At 45.7% G+C, this 19,004-nt stretch overlaps 1 protein-coding gene across 1 annotated transcript in view; it reads right to left on the reverse strand.

Moving 5' to 3' along the window:
• The window catches only part of neb (nebulin), a 108,339-nt gene that overhangs the window by 38,441 nt on the left and 50,894 nt on the right, over positions 1-19,004 (reverse strand). Inside the window, exons 78-101 of the mRNA XM_034561701.1 lie at positions 18,485-18,589; positions 18,296-18,400; positions 18,098-18,202; positions 17,746-17,853; positions 17,557-17,667; positions 17,070-17,267; positions 16,649-16,753; positions 16,472-16,576; positions 16,279-16,383; positions 16,093-16,200; positions 15,861-15,974; positions 15,571-15,768; positions 14,525-14,629; positions 12,998-13,102; positions 12,804-12,911; positions 5,458-5,565; positions 5,264-5,371; positions 1,716-1,820; positions 1,524-1,628; positions 1,343-1,441; positions 1,111-1,215; positions 345-449; positions 163-267; positions 1-69 (exon numbers count right to left, since the gene is read on the reverse strand). The exon at positions 1-69 is cut by the window's left edge and continues 36 nt beyond it. Of these exons, the coding sequence (XP_034417592.1) occupies positions 1-69; positions 163-267; positions 345-449; positions 1,111-1,215; positions 1,343-1,441; positions 1,524-1,628; positions 1,716-1,820; positions 5,264-5,371; positions 5,458-5,565; positions 12,804-12,911; positions 12,998-13,102; positions 14,525-14,629; positions 15,571-15,768; positions 15,861-15,974; positions 16,093-16,200; positions 16,279-16,383; positions 16,472-16,576; positions 16,649-16,753; positions 17,070-17,267; positions 17,557-17,667; positions 17,746-17,853; positions 18,098-18,202; positions 18,296-18,400; positions 18,485-18,589 (2,694 nt within the window). The remainder of the gene's footprint in view (positions 70-162; positions 268-344; positions 450-1,110; positions 1,216-1,342; positions 1,442-1,523; positions 1,629-1,715; positions 1,821-5,263; positions 5,372-5,457; positions 5,566-12,803; positions 12,912-12,997; positions 13,103-14,524; positions 14,630-15,570; positions 15,769-15,860; positions 15,975-16,092; positions 16,201-16,278; positions 16,384-16,471; positions 16,577-16,648; positions 16,754-17,069; positions 17,268-17,556; positions 17,668-17,745; positions 17,854-18,097; positions 18,203-18,295; positions 18,401-18,484; positions 18,590-19,004) is intronic.

Consider the following 19,004-nt stretch of genomic DNA (forward strand, 5'->3'; position numbering starts at 1 on the left):
CAGGAGCGGCGTGTCGGCGATGGCGGTGTACCTGTGCTTCATCTTCTCATACTGGTCTTTGTATTTGTTCTACGGGGAAGAAGGAAAGTAGAACCACCGTCGGAGGAGTTTCATTCATACGTCGTACTTTAACTTCAGACCCGGGGAACCAGCAAGACTCACATCGCTGCAGACCACTTTCATTCTTCTCGCATGGCCCATGTTTGGAGTTTCAATCTCTTGAGTGAAGTGAGACCTCTCCTTGCTGGCCACATTGGTGTACTGGAACTGGAGAGAAGCAGACAGAAGGTGAGATGATGAGCACGAGGTCAACCCGTGGGGATGGGGGGGGGGTCTGAACCTACAATGTTGGTCAGCTGCTGGGCCCATTTGGCTCTGAGGATGTCCACCGAGTCCACGGTGGTGGAGACCTTCTCCATGTCCTTCTTGCTCTGGGCTTTGTAGATCAGCTGCAAGCAGACGAGCAGAAGACAGATTACAGATCTCAAACCTGCAGATGTTAAACTCTCCAAGACTTCATCTGAATGAATCAATCGACCTCGATTGGGGTCGAGTCCGCCGATGAAAGCATTTACATGCATGTGTATTTATATATATTCATATGGGCACATTAAGAGTATTTATATATATTCATATGGGCACATTAAGAGTATTTATATATATATTCATATGGGCACATTAAGAGTATTTATATATATTCATATGGGCACATTAAGAGTATTTATATATATATTCATATGGGCACATTAAGAGTATTTATATATGTATTCATATGGGCACATTAAGAGTATTTATATATATTCATATGGGCACATTAAGAGTATTTATATATATATATTCATATGGGCACATTAAGAGTATTTATATATATATTCATATGGGCACATTAAGAGTATTTATATATATATTCATATGGGCACATTAAGAGTATTTATATATATATTCATATGGGCACATTAAGAGTATTTATATATATATATATATATCTATGTGTGCAGCGTCACATTGAAAGCATTTATATATATCTATGTGTTATACTTGTGATGAGTGTATCATGATTGGGTAGATGTACATAAAGCTGGTGGTCTTAATTGGTCTCCATGGACTCACGTTGCTCATGTGGGTCTTCAGCTCCGTCACACGCTTGTACTCCGGCGTGTCCAGGACCACGGAGAAGTTGGCCAGGTTCTTCTTCGCCTCCACCGGGTAGGTGACCTGTCAGAGACAGGAAGTACACAGAGGGGCTTCATCTCACAGGAAGTAGGCAGAGGGTTTGGACTAATGGACCAATGAGGACTAATGAGGACCCTAATAAACCTCCCACTAACACTGGACCACGTACCCGCTGCTTGTTGATGTTGCGGACGTGGATCATCTCCGGCGTGTCGTACAGGAAGCAGCCGAGTCCTCTGAGCCACGTCAGATCCTCTTTGTACTTGAGCTGCGAAAGAAACACAGGAAACCATTTGAAGCAACGTTTAGCGGAGCCGCGGCTCGGCGGTTCGATTCCGGCGAGCGGTCACCTCGCTGGTGATCTGGTTGACGTGGTAACAGTGCATCAGCTGGGGCGTGGTGGGCAGAGAGATCAGCTGGCCTCGGCTGTTGTGGTACTTCTCTCTGTAGCGCAGCTGCAAACGAGAGGAGGACAAACAGAAGCGTCAAAGGAAAGGAAACAGGTGACGGAGGACTGGAGTCGGGTGGAGGCGGTTCCCTACGTCGCTCAGGTGCGTCTGGTTCATCTTCACTTGTCTGATGTCCGGCGTGTCGTAGGTCGTGTGGATCTTGTCCTTCTGCTTGTGGTAATCCTCCCGATACAGACGCTGTGGAGGGGAAGGAAGGGAGGAAGGGAGGAAGGGAGGAAGGGAGGAAGGGAGGGAGGGAGGAAGGGAGGAAGGGAGGGAGGGAGGGAGGGAGGGAGGGAGGGAGGAAGGGAGGGAGGAAGGGAGGGAGGAAGGAAGGGAGGAAGGGAGGAAGGAAGGGAGGGAGGGAGGGAGGGAGGGAGGAAGGGAGGAAGGGAGGAAGGGAGGGAGGAAGGGAGGGAGGGAGGGAGGGAGGGAGGTAGGGAGGAAGGGAGGGAGGAAGGGAGGAAGGAAGGGAGGAAGGGAGGGAGGAAGGGAGGAAGGGAGGGAGGAAGGGAGGAAGGGAGGAAGGGAGGGAGGAAGGGAGGGAGGGAGGGAGGGAGGGAGGGAGGAAGGGAGGGAGGAAGGGAGGAAAGAAGGAAGGAAGGGAGGAAGGGAGGGAGGAAGGGAGGGAGGGAGGGAGGAAGGGAGGAAGGGAGGGAGGAAGGGAGGGAGGGAGGGAGGTAGGGAGGGAGGGAGGGAGGGAGGGAGGAAGGGAGGGAGGAAGGGAGGGAGGGAGGAAGGGAGGGAGGGAGGGAGGGAGGGAGGAAGTGAGGAAGGGAGGAAGGCAGGGAGGCAGGAAGGGAGGGAGGGAGGTAGGTAGGTAGGAAGGGAGGGAGGGAGGGAGGGAGGGAGGGAGGGAGGGAGGGAGGGAGGGAGGAAAGAAGGGAGGAAGGGAGGGAGGGAGGGAGGAAGGGAGGGAGGGAGGAAGGGAGGGAGGAAGGGAGGGAGGAAAGAAGGGAGGAAGGGAGGGAGGAAGGGAGGAAGGGAGGGAGGGAGGGAGGGAGGAAAGGAGGGAGGAAGGGAGGGAGGAAGGGAGGGAGGAAGGGAGGAAGGGAGGGAGGAAGGGAGGGAGGAAAGAAGGGAGGAAGGGAGGGAGGAAGGAAGGGAGGGAGGGAGGGAGGAAGGGAGGGAGGGAGGAAGGGAGGGAGGAAGGGAGGGAGGGAGGAAAGAAGGGAGGAAGGGAGGGAGGAAGGGAGGGAGGGAGGAAGGGAGGGAGGAAGGGAGGGAGGGAGGGAGGGAGGGAGGAAGGGAGGGAGGGAGGGAGGGAGGGAGGGAGGAAGGGAGGGAGGAAGGGAGGAAGGGAGGAAAGAAGGAAGGAAGGGAGGAAGGGAGGGAGGAAGGGAGGGAGGAAGGGAGGGAGGGAGGGAGGGAGGAAGGGAGGAAGGGAGGAAGGGAGGGAGGAAGGGAGGGAGGGAGGGAGGGAGGAAGGGAGGGAGGAAGGGAGGAAGGGAGGAAAGAAGGAAGGAAGGGAGGAAGGGAGGGAGGAAGGGAGGGAGGAAGGGAGGGAGGGAGGGAGGGAGGAAGGGAGGAAGGGAGGAAGGGAGGGAGGAAGGGAGGGAGGGAGGGAGGAAGGGAGGTAGGGAGGGAGGGAGGGAGGGAGGAAGGGAGGGAGGGAGGAAGGGAGGAAGGGAGGGAGGGAGGAAAGAAGGGAGGAAGGGAGGGAGGAAGGGAGGGAGGAAGGGAGGGAGGGAGGGAGGGAGGAAGGGAGGGAGGGAGGGAGGAAAGAAGGGAGGAAGGGAGGGAGGAAGGGAGGGAGGGAGGAAGGGAGGGAGGGAGGAAGGGAGGGAGGAAGGGAGGAAGGGAGGGAGGGAGGGAGGGAGGAAAGGAGGGAGGAAGGGAGGGAGGAAGGGAGGAAGGGAGGGAGGGAGGGAGGAAGGGAGGGAGGAAGGGAGGGAGGAAGGGAGGAAGGGAGGAAGGGAGGGAGGGAGGGAGGAAGGAAGGGAGGGAGGGAGGAAGGGAGGGAGGGAGGGAGGGAGGAAAGAAGGGAGGAAGGGAGGGAGGGAGGGAGGGAGGAAAGAAGGGAGGAAGGGAGGGAGGAAGGGAGGGAGGGAGGAAGGGAGGGAGGAAGGGAGGGAGGAAGGGAGGAAGGGAGGAAGGGAGGGAGGGAGGGAGGGAGGAAGGGAGGAAGGGAGGGAGGAAGGGAGGGAGGGAGGAAGGGAGGGAGGAAGGGAGGGAGGAAGGGAGGAAGGGAGGGAGGGAGGGAGGGAGGAAGGGAGGGAGGGAGGGAGGGAGGGAGGGAGGAAGGGAGGGAGGAAGGGAGGGAGGGAGGGAGGGAGGAAGGGAGGAAGGGAGGAAAGAAGGAAGGAAGGGAGGAAGGGAGGGAGGAAGGGAGGGAGGGAGGGAGGAAGGGAGGAAGGGAGGAAGGGAGGGAGGAAGGGAGGGAGGGAGGGAGGGAGGAAGGGAGGAAGGGAGGGAGGGAGGGAGGGAGGAAGGGAGGGAGGGAGGGAGGAAGGGAGGGAGGGAGGAAGGGAGGGAGGAAGGGAGGGAGGGAGGGAGGGAGGAAGGGAGGAAGGGAGGAAGGAAGGAAGGAAGGGAGGAAGGGAGGGAGGAAGGGAGGGAGGGAGGGAGGAAGGGAGGAAGGGAGGAAGGGAGGGAGGAAGGGAGGGAGGGAGGGAGGGAGGGAGGGAGGGAGGGAGGGAGGGAGGGAGGGAGGGAGGAAGGGAGGGAGGGAGGGAGGAAGGGAGGTAGGGAGGAAGGGAGGGAGGGAGGGAGGGAGGGAGGGAGGAAGGGAGGAAGGGAGGGAGGGAGGAAGGAAGGGAGGGAGGAAGGGAGGAAGGGAGGAAAGAAGGAAGGAAGGGAGGAAGGGAGGGAGGAAGGGAGGGAGGAAGGGAGGAAGGGAGGAAGGAAGGGAGGAAGGAAAGAAGACAACATATGAGACCGTTTTCAACTCTCTGAAGTCAGGAAACCATCAAAACTTCTAAATGTTGTACTTTAACTTTGTTATAGTAATTTATAGTGTTTTTCTCTTCATAAAAACACACAATTCAAATGATAAGTAAATAAAATATATTGTTATATTTATCCTCATTCTTGGTATTAATGAAGTTATTAATGAGCTCAGAGCTTTAGGAAGTTAAACATAATAATTAATCTAATATCTATTTTATATTCATGTGAAAACATCTGGATTTATTCTAGTTCACCACCAACACTACATTTTACTAGATTACACCTGAACGCATCATGAGAATGTTAACATTTACCTTCAGCCAGTACTCATGTTCACTGAGCAGAGCCTGAACGCATCATGAGAGCGTTATCATTTACCTTCAGCCAGTACTCATGTTCACTGAGCAGAGCCTGAACGCATCATGAGAGCGTTATCATTTACCTTCAGCCAGTACTCATGTTCACTGAGCGGAGCCTGAACGCATCATGAGAACGTTACCATTTACCTTCAGCCAGTACTCATGTTCACTGAGCAGAGCCTGAACGCATCATGAGAACGTTATCATTTACCTTCAGCCAGTACTCATGTTCACTGAGCAGAGCCTGAACGCATCATGAGAACGTTATCATGTACCTTCAGCCAGTACTCATGTTCACTGAGCAGAGCCTGAACGCATCATGAGAACGTTATCATTTACCTTCAGTCAGTACTCATGTTCACTGAGCGGAGCCTGAACGCATCATAATCTTACATTGTTGGTGATCTTGTTGGCCTTTCTTGAGGTGACGAAGTCGACGCCCTCTGGGTGAAGAGTGTAGGCCTTCGCTTTCATCATCTCGTAGGCTTCCTTGTACTTCACCTGCACACATAAAAGCTCAAGATGATCCAGACCAAGCAAAAGAAAAAACCTCCGTTGGCAAACAGTTGTTGTTGTGCTGGACTCACATAGCTGGTGACAGTGCTGTTCAGCTTAGCCTGCTTGATGAGAGGGGTGTCGTGGGGGAGGGAGTAGCCGGTGGGCATCTGGTTCTTGTTGGCCTCCTTGTACCAGTTCTGGGAGAAGACAAGAGGACAAGCTGAGAAGGTTAGAGAGTCAAGAGGTGTTTGAAAGGTTATTTGAGTGCCTCCAGAGACCGGTTCTGCCCAAAGACACTCCTTTTTTCTGTCTTATGTGGAGCAGAAATCACAGTCATGGCACTATGTTCTTACAGTGTATATATATATATATATATATATGATGATAATCTGTCTTTTTCTTAACTGATGGCATAATGTTGCATGTATTTAAAGTGTTTTTTATCTTCCATTGGTTTTGAAAGGATCAATACGTATGGAGGATCAATATGAAGGATCAATACGTATGGAGGATCAATATGAAGGATCAATATGTATGGAGGATCAATATGAAGGATCAATAGGAAGGATCAATATGAAGGATCAATATGTATGGAGGATCAATATGAAGGATCAATACGAAGGATCAATACGAAGGATCAATACGAAGGATTAATATGAAGGATCAATATGAAGGATCAATATGAAGGATCAACACGAAGGATTAATACGAAGGATCAATACGAAGGATTAATATGAAGGATCAATATGAAGGATCAATATGAAGGATCAACACGAAGGATCAATACGAAGGATCAATACGAAGGATTAATACGAAGGATCAACACGAAGGATTAATACGAAGGATCAACACGAAGGATCAATACGAAGGATTAATACGAAGGATCAATACGAAGGATCAATATGAAGGATCAATACGAAGGATTAATACGAAGGATCAATACGAAGGATTAATACGAAGGATCAATACGAAGGATCAATACGAAGGATCAATATGAAGGATCAATACGAAGGATTAATACGAAGGATCAATACGAAGGATTAATACGAAGGATCAATACGAAGGATCAATACGAAGGATCAACACGAAGGATCAATACGAAGGATTAATACGAAGGATCAATACGAAGGATCAATACGAAGGATCAACACGAAGGATCAACACGAAGGATTAATACGAAGGATCAATACGAAGGATTAATACGAAGGATCAATACGAAGGATTAATACGAAGGATCAATACGAAGGATCAATACGAAGGATCAATACGAAGGATCAACACGAAGGATCAACACGAAGGATCAATACGAAGGATCAATACGAAGGATCAACACGAAGGATCAATACGAAGGATCAATACGAAGGATCAACAAGAAGGATCAATACGAAGGATCAATACGAAGGATCAACACGAAGGATCAACACGAAGGATCAACAAGAAGGATCAATACGAAGGATCAACAAGAAGGATCAATACGAAGGATCAACACGAAGGATCAATACGAAGGATCAATACGAAGGATCAACACGAAGGATCAATAAGAAGGATCAACAAGAAGGATCAACAAGAAGGATCAATACGAAGGATCAACATGAAGGATCAATACGAAGGATCAATAAGAAGGATCAACACGAAGGATCAACAAGAAGGATCAATACGAAGGATCAACACGAAGGATCAACACGAAGGATCAATACGAAGGATCAATAAGAAGGATCAATACGAAGGATCAATACGAAGGATCAACACGAAGGATCAATACGAAGGATCAACAAGAAGGATCAATACGAAGGATCAATACGAAGGATCAACACGAAGGATCAATACGAAGGATCAACAAGAAGGATCAACACGAAGGATCAACACGAAGGATCAACAAGAAGGATCAATACGAAGGATCAACAAGAAGGATCAATACGAAGGATCAACACGAAGGATCAATACGAAGGATCAACACGAAGGATCAACACGAAGGATCAACACGAAGGATCAACACGAAGGATCAATACGAAGGATCAACAAGAAGGATCAATACGAAGGATCAATACGAAGGATCAACAAGAAGGATCAATACGAAGGATCAATACGAAGGATCAACAAAAAGGATCAATACGAAGGATCAATACGAAGGATCAACAAGAAGGATCAATACGAAGGATCAACAAGAAGGATCAACAAGAAGGATCAACACGAAGGATCAATACGAAGGATCAATACGAAGGATCAACAAGAAGGATCAATACGAAGGATCAATACGAAGGATCAACAAGAAGGATCAATACGAAGGATCAATACGAAGGATCAACACGAAGGATCAATACGAAGGATCAATACGAAGGATCAACAAGAAGGATCAATACGAAGGATCAATACGAAGGATCAACAAGAAGGATCAATACGAAGGATCAATACGAAGGATCAACACGAAGGATCAACACGAAGGATCAACAAGAAGGATCAATACGAAGGATCAATACGAAGGATCAACACGAAGGATCAATACGAAGGATCAATACGAAGGATCAATACGAAGGATCAACAAGAAGGATCAATACGAAGGATCAATACGAAGGATCAACACGAAGGATCAATACGAAGGATCAATACGAAGGATCAATACGAAGGATCAATACGAAGGATCAACACGAAGGATCAATAAGAAGGATCAACACGAAGGATCAATACGAAGGATCAATACGAAGGATCAATACGAAGGATCAATACGAAGGATCAATAAGAAGGATCAATACGAAGGATCAACAAGAAGGATCAATACGAAGGATCAACAAGAAGGATCAATACGAAGGATCAACACGAAGGATCAATACGAAGGATCAACACGAAGGATCAATACGAAGGATCAACACGAAGGATCAATAAGAAGGATCAATACGAAGGATCAATAAGAAGGATCAATACGAAGGATCAACACGAAGGATCAATACAAAGGATCAATACGAAGGATCAATAAGAAGGATCAATACGAAGGATCAATACGAAGGATCAACACGAAGGATCAATACGAAGGATCAACACGAAGGATCAATACGAAGGATCAATACGAAGGATCAATACGAAGGATCAATACGAAGGATCAACACGAAGGATCAATACGAAGGATCAATACGAAGGATCAATAAGAAGGATCAATACGAAGGATCAACACGAAGGATCAATACGAAGGATCAATACGAAGGATCAATACGAAGGATTAATACAAAGGATCAATACGAAGGATCAATAAGAAGGATCAATACGAAGGATTAATACAAAGGATCAATACGAAGGATCAATACGAAGGATCAATACGAAGGATCAATACGAAGATCAATACGAAGGATCAATACGAAGGATCAATAAGAAGGATCAACACGAAGGATCAACATGAAGGATCAATACGAAGGATCAACACGAAGGATCAATACGAAGGATCAATACGAAGGATCAATACGAAGGATCAACATGAAGGATCAACACGAAGGATCAATACGAAGGATCAACACGAAGGATCAATACGAAGGATCAATAGGTATAGAGGATCAATACGAAGGATCAATACGAAGGATCAATAGGTATAGAGGATCAATACGAAGGATCAATACGAAGGATCAATACGAAGGATCAATACGAAGGATCAATACGAAGGATCAACACGAAGGATCAACACGAAGGATCAACACGAAGGATCAATACGAAGGATCAATACAAAGGATCAATACAAAGGATCAATACGAAGGATCAATAGGTATAGAGGATCAATACGAAGGATCAATACGAAGGATCAACACGAAGGATCAATACGAAGGATCAATACGAAGGATCAATACGAAGGATCAATACGAAGGATCAATAGGTATAGAGGATCAATACGAAGGATCAATACGAAGGATCAATACGAAGGATCAACACGAAGGATCAATACGAAGGATCAACACGAAGGATCAATACGAAGGATCAATACGAAGGATCAATACGAAGGATCAATACGAAGGATCAATACGAAGGATCAATACGAAGGATCAATACGAAGGATCAATACGAAGGATCAATACGAAGGATCAATACGAAGGATCAATACGAAGGATCAACACGAAGGATCAATACGAAGGATCAATACGAAGGATCAATACGAAGGATCAATACGAAGGATCAATACGAAGGATCAATACGAAGGATCAACAAGAAGGATCAATACGAAGGATCAATACGAAGGATCAACAAAAAGGATCAATACGAAGGATCAATACGAAGGATCAACAAGAAGGATCAATACGAAGGATCAACAAGAAGGATCAACAAGAAGGATCAACACGAAGGATCAATACGAAGGATCAATACGAAGGATCAACAAGAAGGATCAATACGAAGGATCAATACGAAGGATCAACAAGAAGGATCAATACGAAGGATCAATACGAAGGATCAACACGAAGGATCAATACGAAGGATCAATACGAAGGATCAACAAGAAGGATCAATACGAAGGATCAATACGAAGGATCAACAAGAAGGATCAATACGAAGGATCAATACGAAGGATCAACACGAAGGATCAACACGAAGGATCAACAAGAAGGATCAATACGAAGGATCAATACGAAGGATCAACACGAAGGATCAATACGAAGGATCAATACGAAGGATCAATACGAAGGATCAACAAGAAGGATCAATACGAAGGATCAATACGAAGGATCAACACGAAGGATCAATACGAAGGATCAATACGAAGGATCAATACGAAGGATCAATACGAAGGATCAACACGAAGGATCAACACGAAGGATCAATACGAAGGATCAATACGAAGGATCAATACGAAGGATCAATACGAAGGATCAATAAGAAGGATCAATACGAAGGATCAACAAGAAGGATCAATACGAAGGATCAACAAGAAGGATCAATACGAAGGATCAACACGAAGGATCAATACGAAGGATCAACACGAAGGATCAATACGAAGGATCAACACGAAGGATCAATAAGAAGGATCAATACGAAGGATCAATAAGAAGGATCAATACGAAGGATCAACACGAAGGATCAATACAAAGGATCAATACGAAGGATCAATAAGAAGGATCAATACGAAGGATCAATACGAAGGATCAACACGAAGGATCAATACGAAGGATCAACACGAAGGATCAATACGAAGGATCAATACGAAGGATCAATACGAAGGATCAATACGAAGGATCAACACGAAGGATCAATACGAAGGATCAATACGAAGGATCAATAAGAAGGATCAATACGAAGGATCAACACGAAGGATCAATACGAAGGATCAATACGAAGGATCAATACGAAGGATTAATACAAAGGATCAATACGAAGGATCAATAAGAAGGATCAATACGAAGGATTAATACAAAGGATCAATACGAAGGATCAATACGAAGGATCAATACGAAGGATCAATACGAAAGATCAATACGAAGGATCAATACGAAGGATCAATAAGAAGGATCAACACGAAGGATCAACATGAAGGATCAATACGAAGGATCAACACGAAGGATCAATACGAAGGATCAATACGAAGGATCAATACGAAGGATCAACATGAAGGATCAACACGAAGGATCAATACGAAGGATCAACACGAAGGATCAATACGAAGGATCAATAGGTATAGAGGATCAATACGAAGGATCAATACGAAGGATCAATAGGTATAGAGGATCAATACGAAGGATCAATACGAAGGATCAATACGAAGGATCAATACGAAGGATCAATACGAAGGATCAACACGAAGGATCAACACGAAGGATCAACACGAAGGATCAATACGAAGGATCAATACAAAGGATCAATACAAAGGATCAATACGAAGGATCAATAGGTATAGAGGATCAATACGAAGGATCAATACGAAGGATCAACACGAAGGATCAATACGAAGGATCAATACGAAGGATCAATACGAAGGATCAATACGAAGGATCAATAGGTATAGAGGATCAATACGAAGGATCAATACGAAGGATCAATATGAAGGATCAACACGAAGGATCAATACGAAGGATCAACACGAAGGATCAATACGAAAGATCAATACGAAGGATCAATACGAAAGATCAATACGAAAGATCAATACGAAGGATCAATACGAAAGATCAATACGAAGGATCAATACGAAGGATCAATACGAAGGATCAATACGAAGGATCAATATGAAGGATCAACACGAAGGATCAATACGAAGGATCAATACGAAGGATCAATACGAAAGATCAATACGAAGGATCAATACGAAAGATCAATACGAAGGATCAATACGAAGGATCAATACGAAAGATCAATACGAAGGATCAATACGAAGGATCAATACGAAAGATCAATACGAAAGATCAATAAGAAGGATCAATACGAAGGATCAATACGAAAGATCAATACGAAAGATCAATACGAAGGATCAATACGAAGGATCAATAGGTATAGAGGATCAATACGAAGGATCAATACGAAGGATCAACACGAAGGATCAATAAGAAAGATCAATACAAAGGATCAATACGAAGGATCAATACGAAAGATCAATAAGAAGGATCAATACGAAGGATCAACACGAAGGATCAATACGAAGGATCAATACGAAGGATCAACACGAAGGATCAATAAGAAGGATCAATACAAAGGATCAATACGAAGGATCAATACGAAGGATCAATACGAAGGATCAATACGAAGGATCAATACGAAGGATCAATACGAAGGATTAATACGAAGGATTAATACGAAGGATCAATACGAAGGATCAACACGAAGGATCAATAAGAAGGATCAATACAAAGGATCAATACAAAGGATCAATACGAAGGATCAATACGAAGGATCAACACGAAGGATCAATACGAAGGATCAATACGAAGGATTAATACGAAGGATCAATACGAAGGATTAATACGAAGGATTAATACGAAGGATTAATACGAAGGATCAATACGAAGGATCAATACGAAGGATTAATACGAAGGATCAATACGAAGGATTAATACGAAGGATCAATACGAAGGATCAATAAGAAGGATCAATACGAAGGATCAACACGAAGGATCAATACGAAGGATCAACACGAAGGATCAATACGAAGGATCAACACGAAGGATCAATACGAAGGATCAATACGAAGGATCAATACGAAGGATCAATAAGAAGGATCAATACGAAGGATCAACACGAAGGATCAACACGAAGGATCAACACGAAGGATCAATACGAAGGATCAATACGAAGGATCAATACGAAGGATCAACACGAAGGATCAATAAGAAGGATCAATACGAAGGATCAATACGAAGGATCAACACGAAGGATCAATAAGAAGGATCAATACGAAGGATCAATACGAAGGATCAACACGAAGGATCAATAAGAAGGATCAATAAGAAGGATCAATACGTGCTCATGCAGCAGCTCTTACGTCGCTCTGGATGTAGCTGGCCAGCCGGGCTCGCTCCGTGTCGACGGTCACAGCCGGAGCGCTGCTGGTTCCCTTGATGTGGGCGTTGTAGTCGTAGCGATAGTGCAGCTGGAGAACAAAGCAGGGGTGATTATTATTATTCATCTTTCCAGGATTTAGTTCTAGTGAGTTCTGGACACGTGGAGAACGCTCACGTCGCTCAGGTTCTGAGAGTTCTGCTTGGCCGTCTCGTACACCGGCGTGTCCGTCACCACCGAGTACTCCTTGAAGGACTCCACACCTTTGGCTCGGTACTTGTTCTGCAACAGAAACACACTCAGGGTCACGATGGCTGGACGAGAGGAACAGAGAACGTGAAGAACAGAGAACGTGACAGAAGAGGACGAGACAGAAGAGGATGAGAGGAACAGAGAACGTGAAGAACAGAGAACGTGAAGAACAGAGAATGTGAGGAACAGAGAACGTGACAGAAGAGGACGTGAGGAACAGAGAACGTGAAGAACAGAGAACGTGAAGAACAGAGAACGTGAGGAACAGAGAACGTGAAGAACAGAGAATGTGAGGAACAGAGAACGTGACAGAAGAGGACGTGAGGAACAGAGAACGTGAAGAACAGAGAACGTGAGGAACAGAGAACGTGAAGAACAGAGAACGTGAGGAACAGAGAACGTGAAGAACAGAGAACGTGACAGAAGAGGACGAGACAGAAGAGGATGAGAGGAAAAGAGAACGTGAAGAACAGAGAATGTGAGGAACAGAGAATGTGACAGAAGAGGACGTGAGGAACAGAGAACGTGAAGAACAGAGAACGTGAGGAACAGAGAACGTGACAGAAGAGAACGTGACAAGAGGATGAGAGGAACAAAGAACGTGACAGAACAGAGGACGTGACAGAAGAGGACGAGAGGAACAGAGAACGTGAAGAACAGAGAACGTGACAGAAGAGGACGAGAGGAACAGAGAACGTGACAGAAGAGGACGAGAGGAACAGAGAACGTGACAGAAGAGAACGTGACAGAAGAGGATGAGAGGAACAGAGAACGTGAGGAACAGAGAACGTGACAGAAGAGGACGAGAGGAACAGAGAACGTGACAGAAGAGAACGTGACAGAAGAGGATGAGAGGAACAGAGAACGTGAGGAACAGAGAACGTGACAGAAGAGGACGTGACAGAAGAGGATGAGAGGAACAGAGAACGTGAAGAATAGAGAACGTGAAGAACAGAGAACGTGACAGAAGAGGACGTGACAGAAGAGGATGAGAGGAACAGAGAACGTGAAGAATAGAGAACGTGAAGAACAAAGAACGTGACAGAACAGAGGACGTGACAGAAGAGGATGAGAGGAACAGAGAACGTGAGGAACAGAGAACGTGACAGAAGAGGACGTGACAGAAGAGGATGAGAGGAACAGAGAACGTGAAGAACAGAGAACGTGACAGAAGAGGACGAGACAAAAGAGGATGAGAGGAACAGAGAACGTGAAGAACAGAGAACGTGACAGAAGAGGACGAGACAAAAGAGGATGAGAGGAACAGAGAACGTGAAGAATAGAGAACGTGAAGAACAGAGAACGTGACAGAAGAGGACGTGAGAAACAGAGAACGTGAAGAACAGAGAACGTGACAGAAGAGGACGAGACAGAAGAGGCTGTGAGGAACAGAGAACGTGAGGAACAGAGAACGTGTGGAACAGAGAACGTGTGTGGGGGGGGGGGGCGGACCACGCTCTGAAGGTCTCCGGCGTTCTTCACACGGATGATCTCCGGCGTGTCCCAGGCGTAGCAGCCGATTCCCTTCAGCCAGTTCAGGTCGTCCTTGTAGAAGATCTGTGGAGGAACACACCTTGTTCATCCAGGTATACAGAGACATTAATGGAGGAACACACCTTGTTCATCCAGGTATACAGAGACATTAATGGAGGAACACACCTTGTTCATCCAGGTATACAGAGACATTAATGGAGGAACACACCTTGTTCATCCAGGTATACAGAGACATTAATGGAGGAACACACCTTGTTCATCCAGGTATACAGAGACATTAATGGAGGAACACACCTTGTTCATCCAGGTATACAGAGACATTAATGGAGGAACACACCTTGTTCATCCAGGTATACAGAGACATTAATGGAGGAACACACCTTGTTCATCCAGGTATACAGAGACATTAATGGAGGAACACACCTTGTTCATCCAGGTATACAGAGACATTAATGGAGGAACACACCTTGTTCATCCAGGTATACCGAGACATTAATGGAGGAACACACCTTGTTCATCCAGGTATACAGAGACAGCCAAATCAAATATTTGACAGGATCTTAAACGGTGTTTCTTTATAACACATGTACTACTTGACAGGGTTAGTTTAAAGGTAATAAAGTAGCTTATGAACATAAGATAAGAGTTTCCTGTTCTCTGTGGCTGTTTTGGAGAACAATGCAGAACAGCGCTTTATGCATTTGTGTGTCAACAAAGCTTCAATGTGTGTTGTCTTTGTGAATACGACCGGTTCTTTTCGTAAAGAACGGTGCGGATTGTTCTCCAAATGTCTCAAATGTTTTCATACTAGCTCATTTAAATACGAGCAAAAGGCAGATGAACTCTTTGAGAAGGAAATGTTAGCCGTTCTGGTATTTGTGCAGCTTGAACTTTCAATGTATTTATCAATGTAGAGAATAAGATGAAGTGGACATGGTAATATTGTGCATTGTACAGATAAACAGGGTTTGAATAAGAAGTCTTCAGACGAGGAGGTTACTCACGTCGCTGAGCTGCTCGTTGACCTTGCGTGCCTGCGTGTACACCTGCATGTCAGGGAGGCAAATCCACTGATGCAGGTGCTTGCGGTAGTTGATCTCGCTGACAGAGGACTGGGTTTTGCGGGCAGACAGGATATCCAGCATGTCTGGTGGGATGTGGTTCTTGGCCTTGGTCTTCTCGTAGTCCTCCCTGTAGAGACGCTAGAAAGAAGGACAACCCCGGCTTTAGTCTCCTCCTTGACAGACAGCTGCAGACATGTGGGCGAAGCCATGGCTCGGCGGACTCCACTTACGTCCAGGACCAGCTTTCCAGCTCGGACGCAGCGGGCGGTGTTGGGATCATCCTCGAGGCACTTGGGCAGACTGTAGAGGGATTTGAACTTCTCGTAATCCTGCTTGTACTTCACCTAAAAGGAACACAAGGATTCACACTGCGTGACTCCAAACACCAAAGCACAGGATGGGCGTGGAACGAACAGGAAGTGGAACGAACAGGAAGTGGAACGAACAGGAAGTGGAACTCACGCCGCTGAGGATGATCTTCTGCTGTTTGGCGTGCTGCATGGCGTGCGAGTCGTGGGGAATCCGGTAGCTCTTGGCTTTGATCTTGTCCCAGGCGGCGCTGTACTCTTTCTGGAAGAGCCCAAAGAAACCAACATGACGTCACCGCTCACAGAGCTGTGCAGCCGAAGGAGAGGCAGCTTATCTTACGTTGCTGAAGAAGTGCTTGAAGTCGTGGCATCTGGCATAGTCGTACGTGTCCAGGACGGTGGTGTACAGGTGCTTCTCCTTGTGATACGCCTCCCTGTAGTTGAGCTGTCGACGACAAGCGGTGAATTAACGCACTCGGTCGGCCATTTCAGACTCAGACGTTATGTTTTGTGGTTTTGAATAGCTCACTCACATCACTGGCCCAGGTGTTGCCCAGGACAGCGGTCACGTAGGCCGGGGTGTCGGTCACGATGGAGTAGTTGTTGAACTCTTTCTTGGCCTCGTGTCTGTATTGAAGCTGAAAGGGAGAATAGGACACGTGAGTAGAGAGTTAAGAGTGGATCACATGAAGGTGAAGAACATTACTCACGTCACTCTGCAGCTCGTAGGACTTCTTGGCCCGGACGATCTCCGGCGTGTCCCAGACAAAGCAACCCATTCCCTTCATCCAGTTCAGGTCATCCTTGTAGAACACCTGTTCAGTAATGGAGAGAACACCTGAGTTGAGACTTTAATTTAGTTTGGCAGTAGTGTTTCAGACCACCAGGCAGTTGTTAAGAAGAACTCTATAGAAACAGAACATCTTCTCTCTGATGGTCTTGTTTACTGATGGAGGTCTATAGAGGACCAGGACCAAACTGAGACTGGTTCAGGACCAGTTAGAAGTTCCTCACTGTAATTTTAAATAAGAGAGCTTTTCATCATATATATATATATATATATATATATATATATATATATATATATATATATATATATATATAGCAGATGAACCCTGAAGAAGAACCTACATCACTGAGAATCTCGTTGGTCTTGCGGGCCCGGATGACGTCCTCCTGGTCAGGGTGGCATGTCCACTGGTGCAGGTAGGTGCGGTAGAGGACGTCGCTCAGCATGTCCTGGCACCGCTTAGCAACCTTGTTGGCGATGACGTCGGGTGGGAGGTGGTTCTTGGTCTTGTTGTGGTGGTAGTCCTTCGTGTAGATCCTCTGAGAAGACATTCAGACCAAGTTATTGACATTGTTCCTACCAACATGTCCCTTAAAAAAGAGGTAATCATGTGTTAAAGCTGCATTCTCTCTCCTGACCACCAGGGGGCGACTCCACTGGTTGTATAGAAGTCTATGCTTCATGTGTTAAAGCTGCATTCTCTCTCCTGACCACCAGGGGGAGACTCCACTGGTTGTATAGAAGTCTATGCTTCATGTGTTAAAGGTGGTGGACAAACCAATAGGTGATTGTATGAGCCAAATACAAAAAGTGCTTGTGATATCTTACCAGTCCCTTGTTCTTCTCCTGCTGTCCACAGCGCATCACCTCGGGGAAGTCCACCAGCGTCCCAGCCATGTAGTGACCCTTGGCCTTCTCATGTACATCATGGTACTTGGCCTAGAAGGATCCAGAATAATAAGAGTCTCAACTGTTTGATTCCATGTGCTTTTGTGTTTCTAAAAAGAAGACACTTACATCACTGATGATCTCCCTGCCCTTCTTGCCGCTGACCAGTGGGATGTACTGATGGTCCAGCTGGTAGCCGGTAGCCTTCGACTTGTCCCATTGCTGTTTGTAGAGTTTCTGAAATCACACAGGCACAAAGTGTAAAACAAGGCTAATATCTAAATATATATAGATCTATATATACAGTGTATATATATATATATATATATTTATATTTATATAGATCTCTCTCTCTCTCTCTCTCTCTCTCTCTCTCTATATATATATATATATATATATATATATATATATATATATATATAAATATATACATAACATCACAGCAATGATTGCACTACTAAATACTTTATAAATGTATTACCTCACTGATGTTCTTGGACACCTCCCTGCTGTGAGCCAGTTGAGGAGTGTCTTCTGAACCAATATAGTGACCCTTTTCTGCATTGAAGGTCTCCTTGTACTTCAGCTGCAACAGGAAGCAAACACAGTTGATCACTTTTCATTACCAAGCTACTTTTAAATTAAGATGTTTAAAATAGATGTAATTGTTCCTCCTTACATCACTGAGGTTTGCATCATTTATCCTCGCCAAGATGAGCTCAGGACGGTCCACAATCAGGGTGAACTTGGAAAAGCAGTCTTTGGCATGCTTCTTGTAGTGCCTCTGGAGTGAGAAACAAACGGAGGTGAGACACAAACCAACTGGCTGGAAAAAGGTGCTGAAAGACTGAATGTGAGGTTCACCCACCTCGTTGATGATCTCCTGGGCCTTCCGGACCTTGACATGGTCAACAGATTCAGCCGCCACCCAACCACAGCCACGAAGCCATTCCATGTCAGCCTTGTACACATTCTGAAGACAGGAAGCAAGATGTTGAGCTACAGTTCATTGGATGATTGATTGATTGACCCTCATGGGTTTAAAAGACACCAAATATACAGCTGCAGGCTCGGCAAATAAAATCTGCTACAAGGAAGGTTCCTTTGAAACCTTGAAAACATGAGCGGTCTGGATCGACACCTGAAAGCCTTGATTGCTAAATTTCAGGGGTCTCTAAAATCCTAATACAATTATTTTTAATATATTCACAAATACGAATAGTGATTCTAGCTAGAAATGCAACCGTTTGAGCGACATCTTGACATCTTCTTATGAACACCCGTTGGTGCTTTCCCTGAGAAGCTGGATTTAAAAGCTCCATAAATAAACTAAAGAGTGCATCCCAACAAACAAGGTCTGTTACCGGGGATGAATGGTAATGTTCTAA

Source organism: Cyclopterus lumpus, chromosome 21, assembly GCF_009769545.1.
Source record: "Cyclopterus lumpus isolate fCycLum1 chromosome 21, fCycLum1.pri, whole genome shotgun sequence".
In the NCBI taxonomy this organism is placed as follows: domain Eukaryota; kingdom Metazoa; phylum Chordata; class Actinopteri; order Perciformes; family Cyclopteridae; genus Cyclopterus; species Cyclopterus lumpus.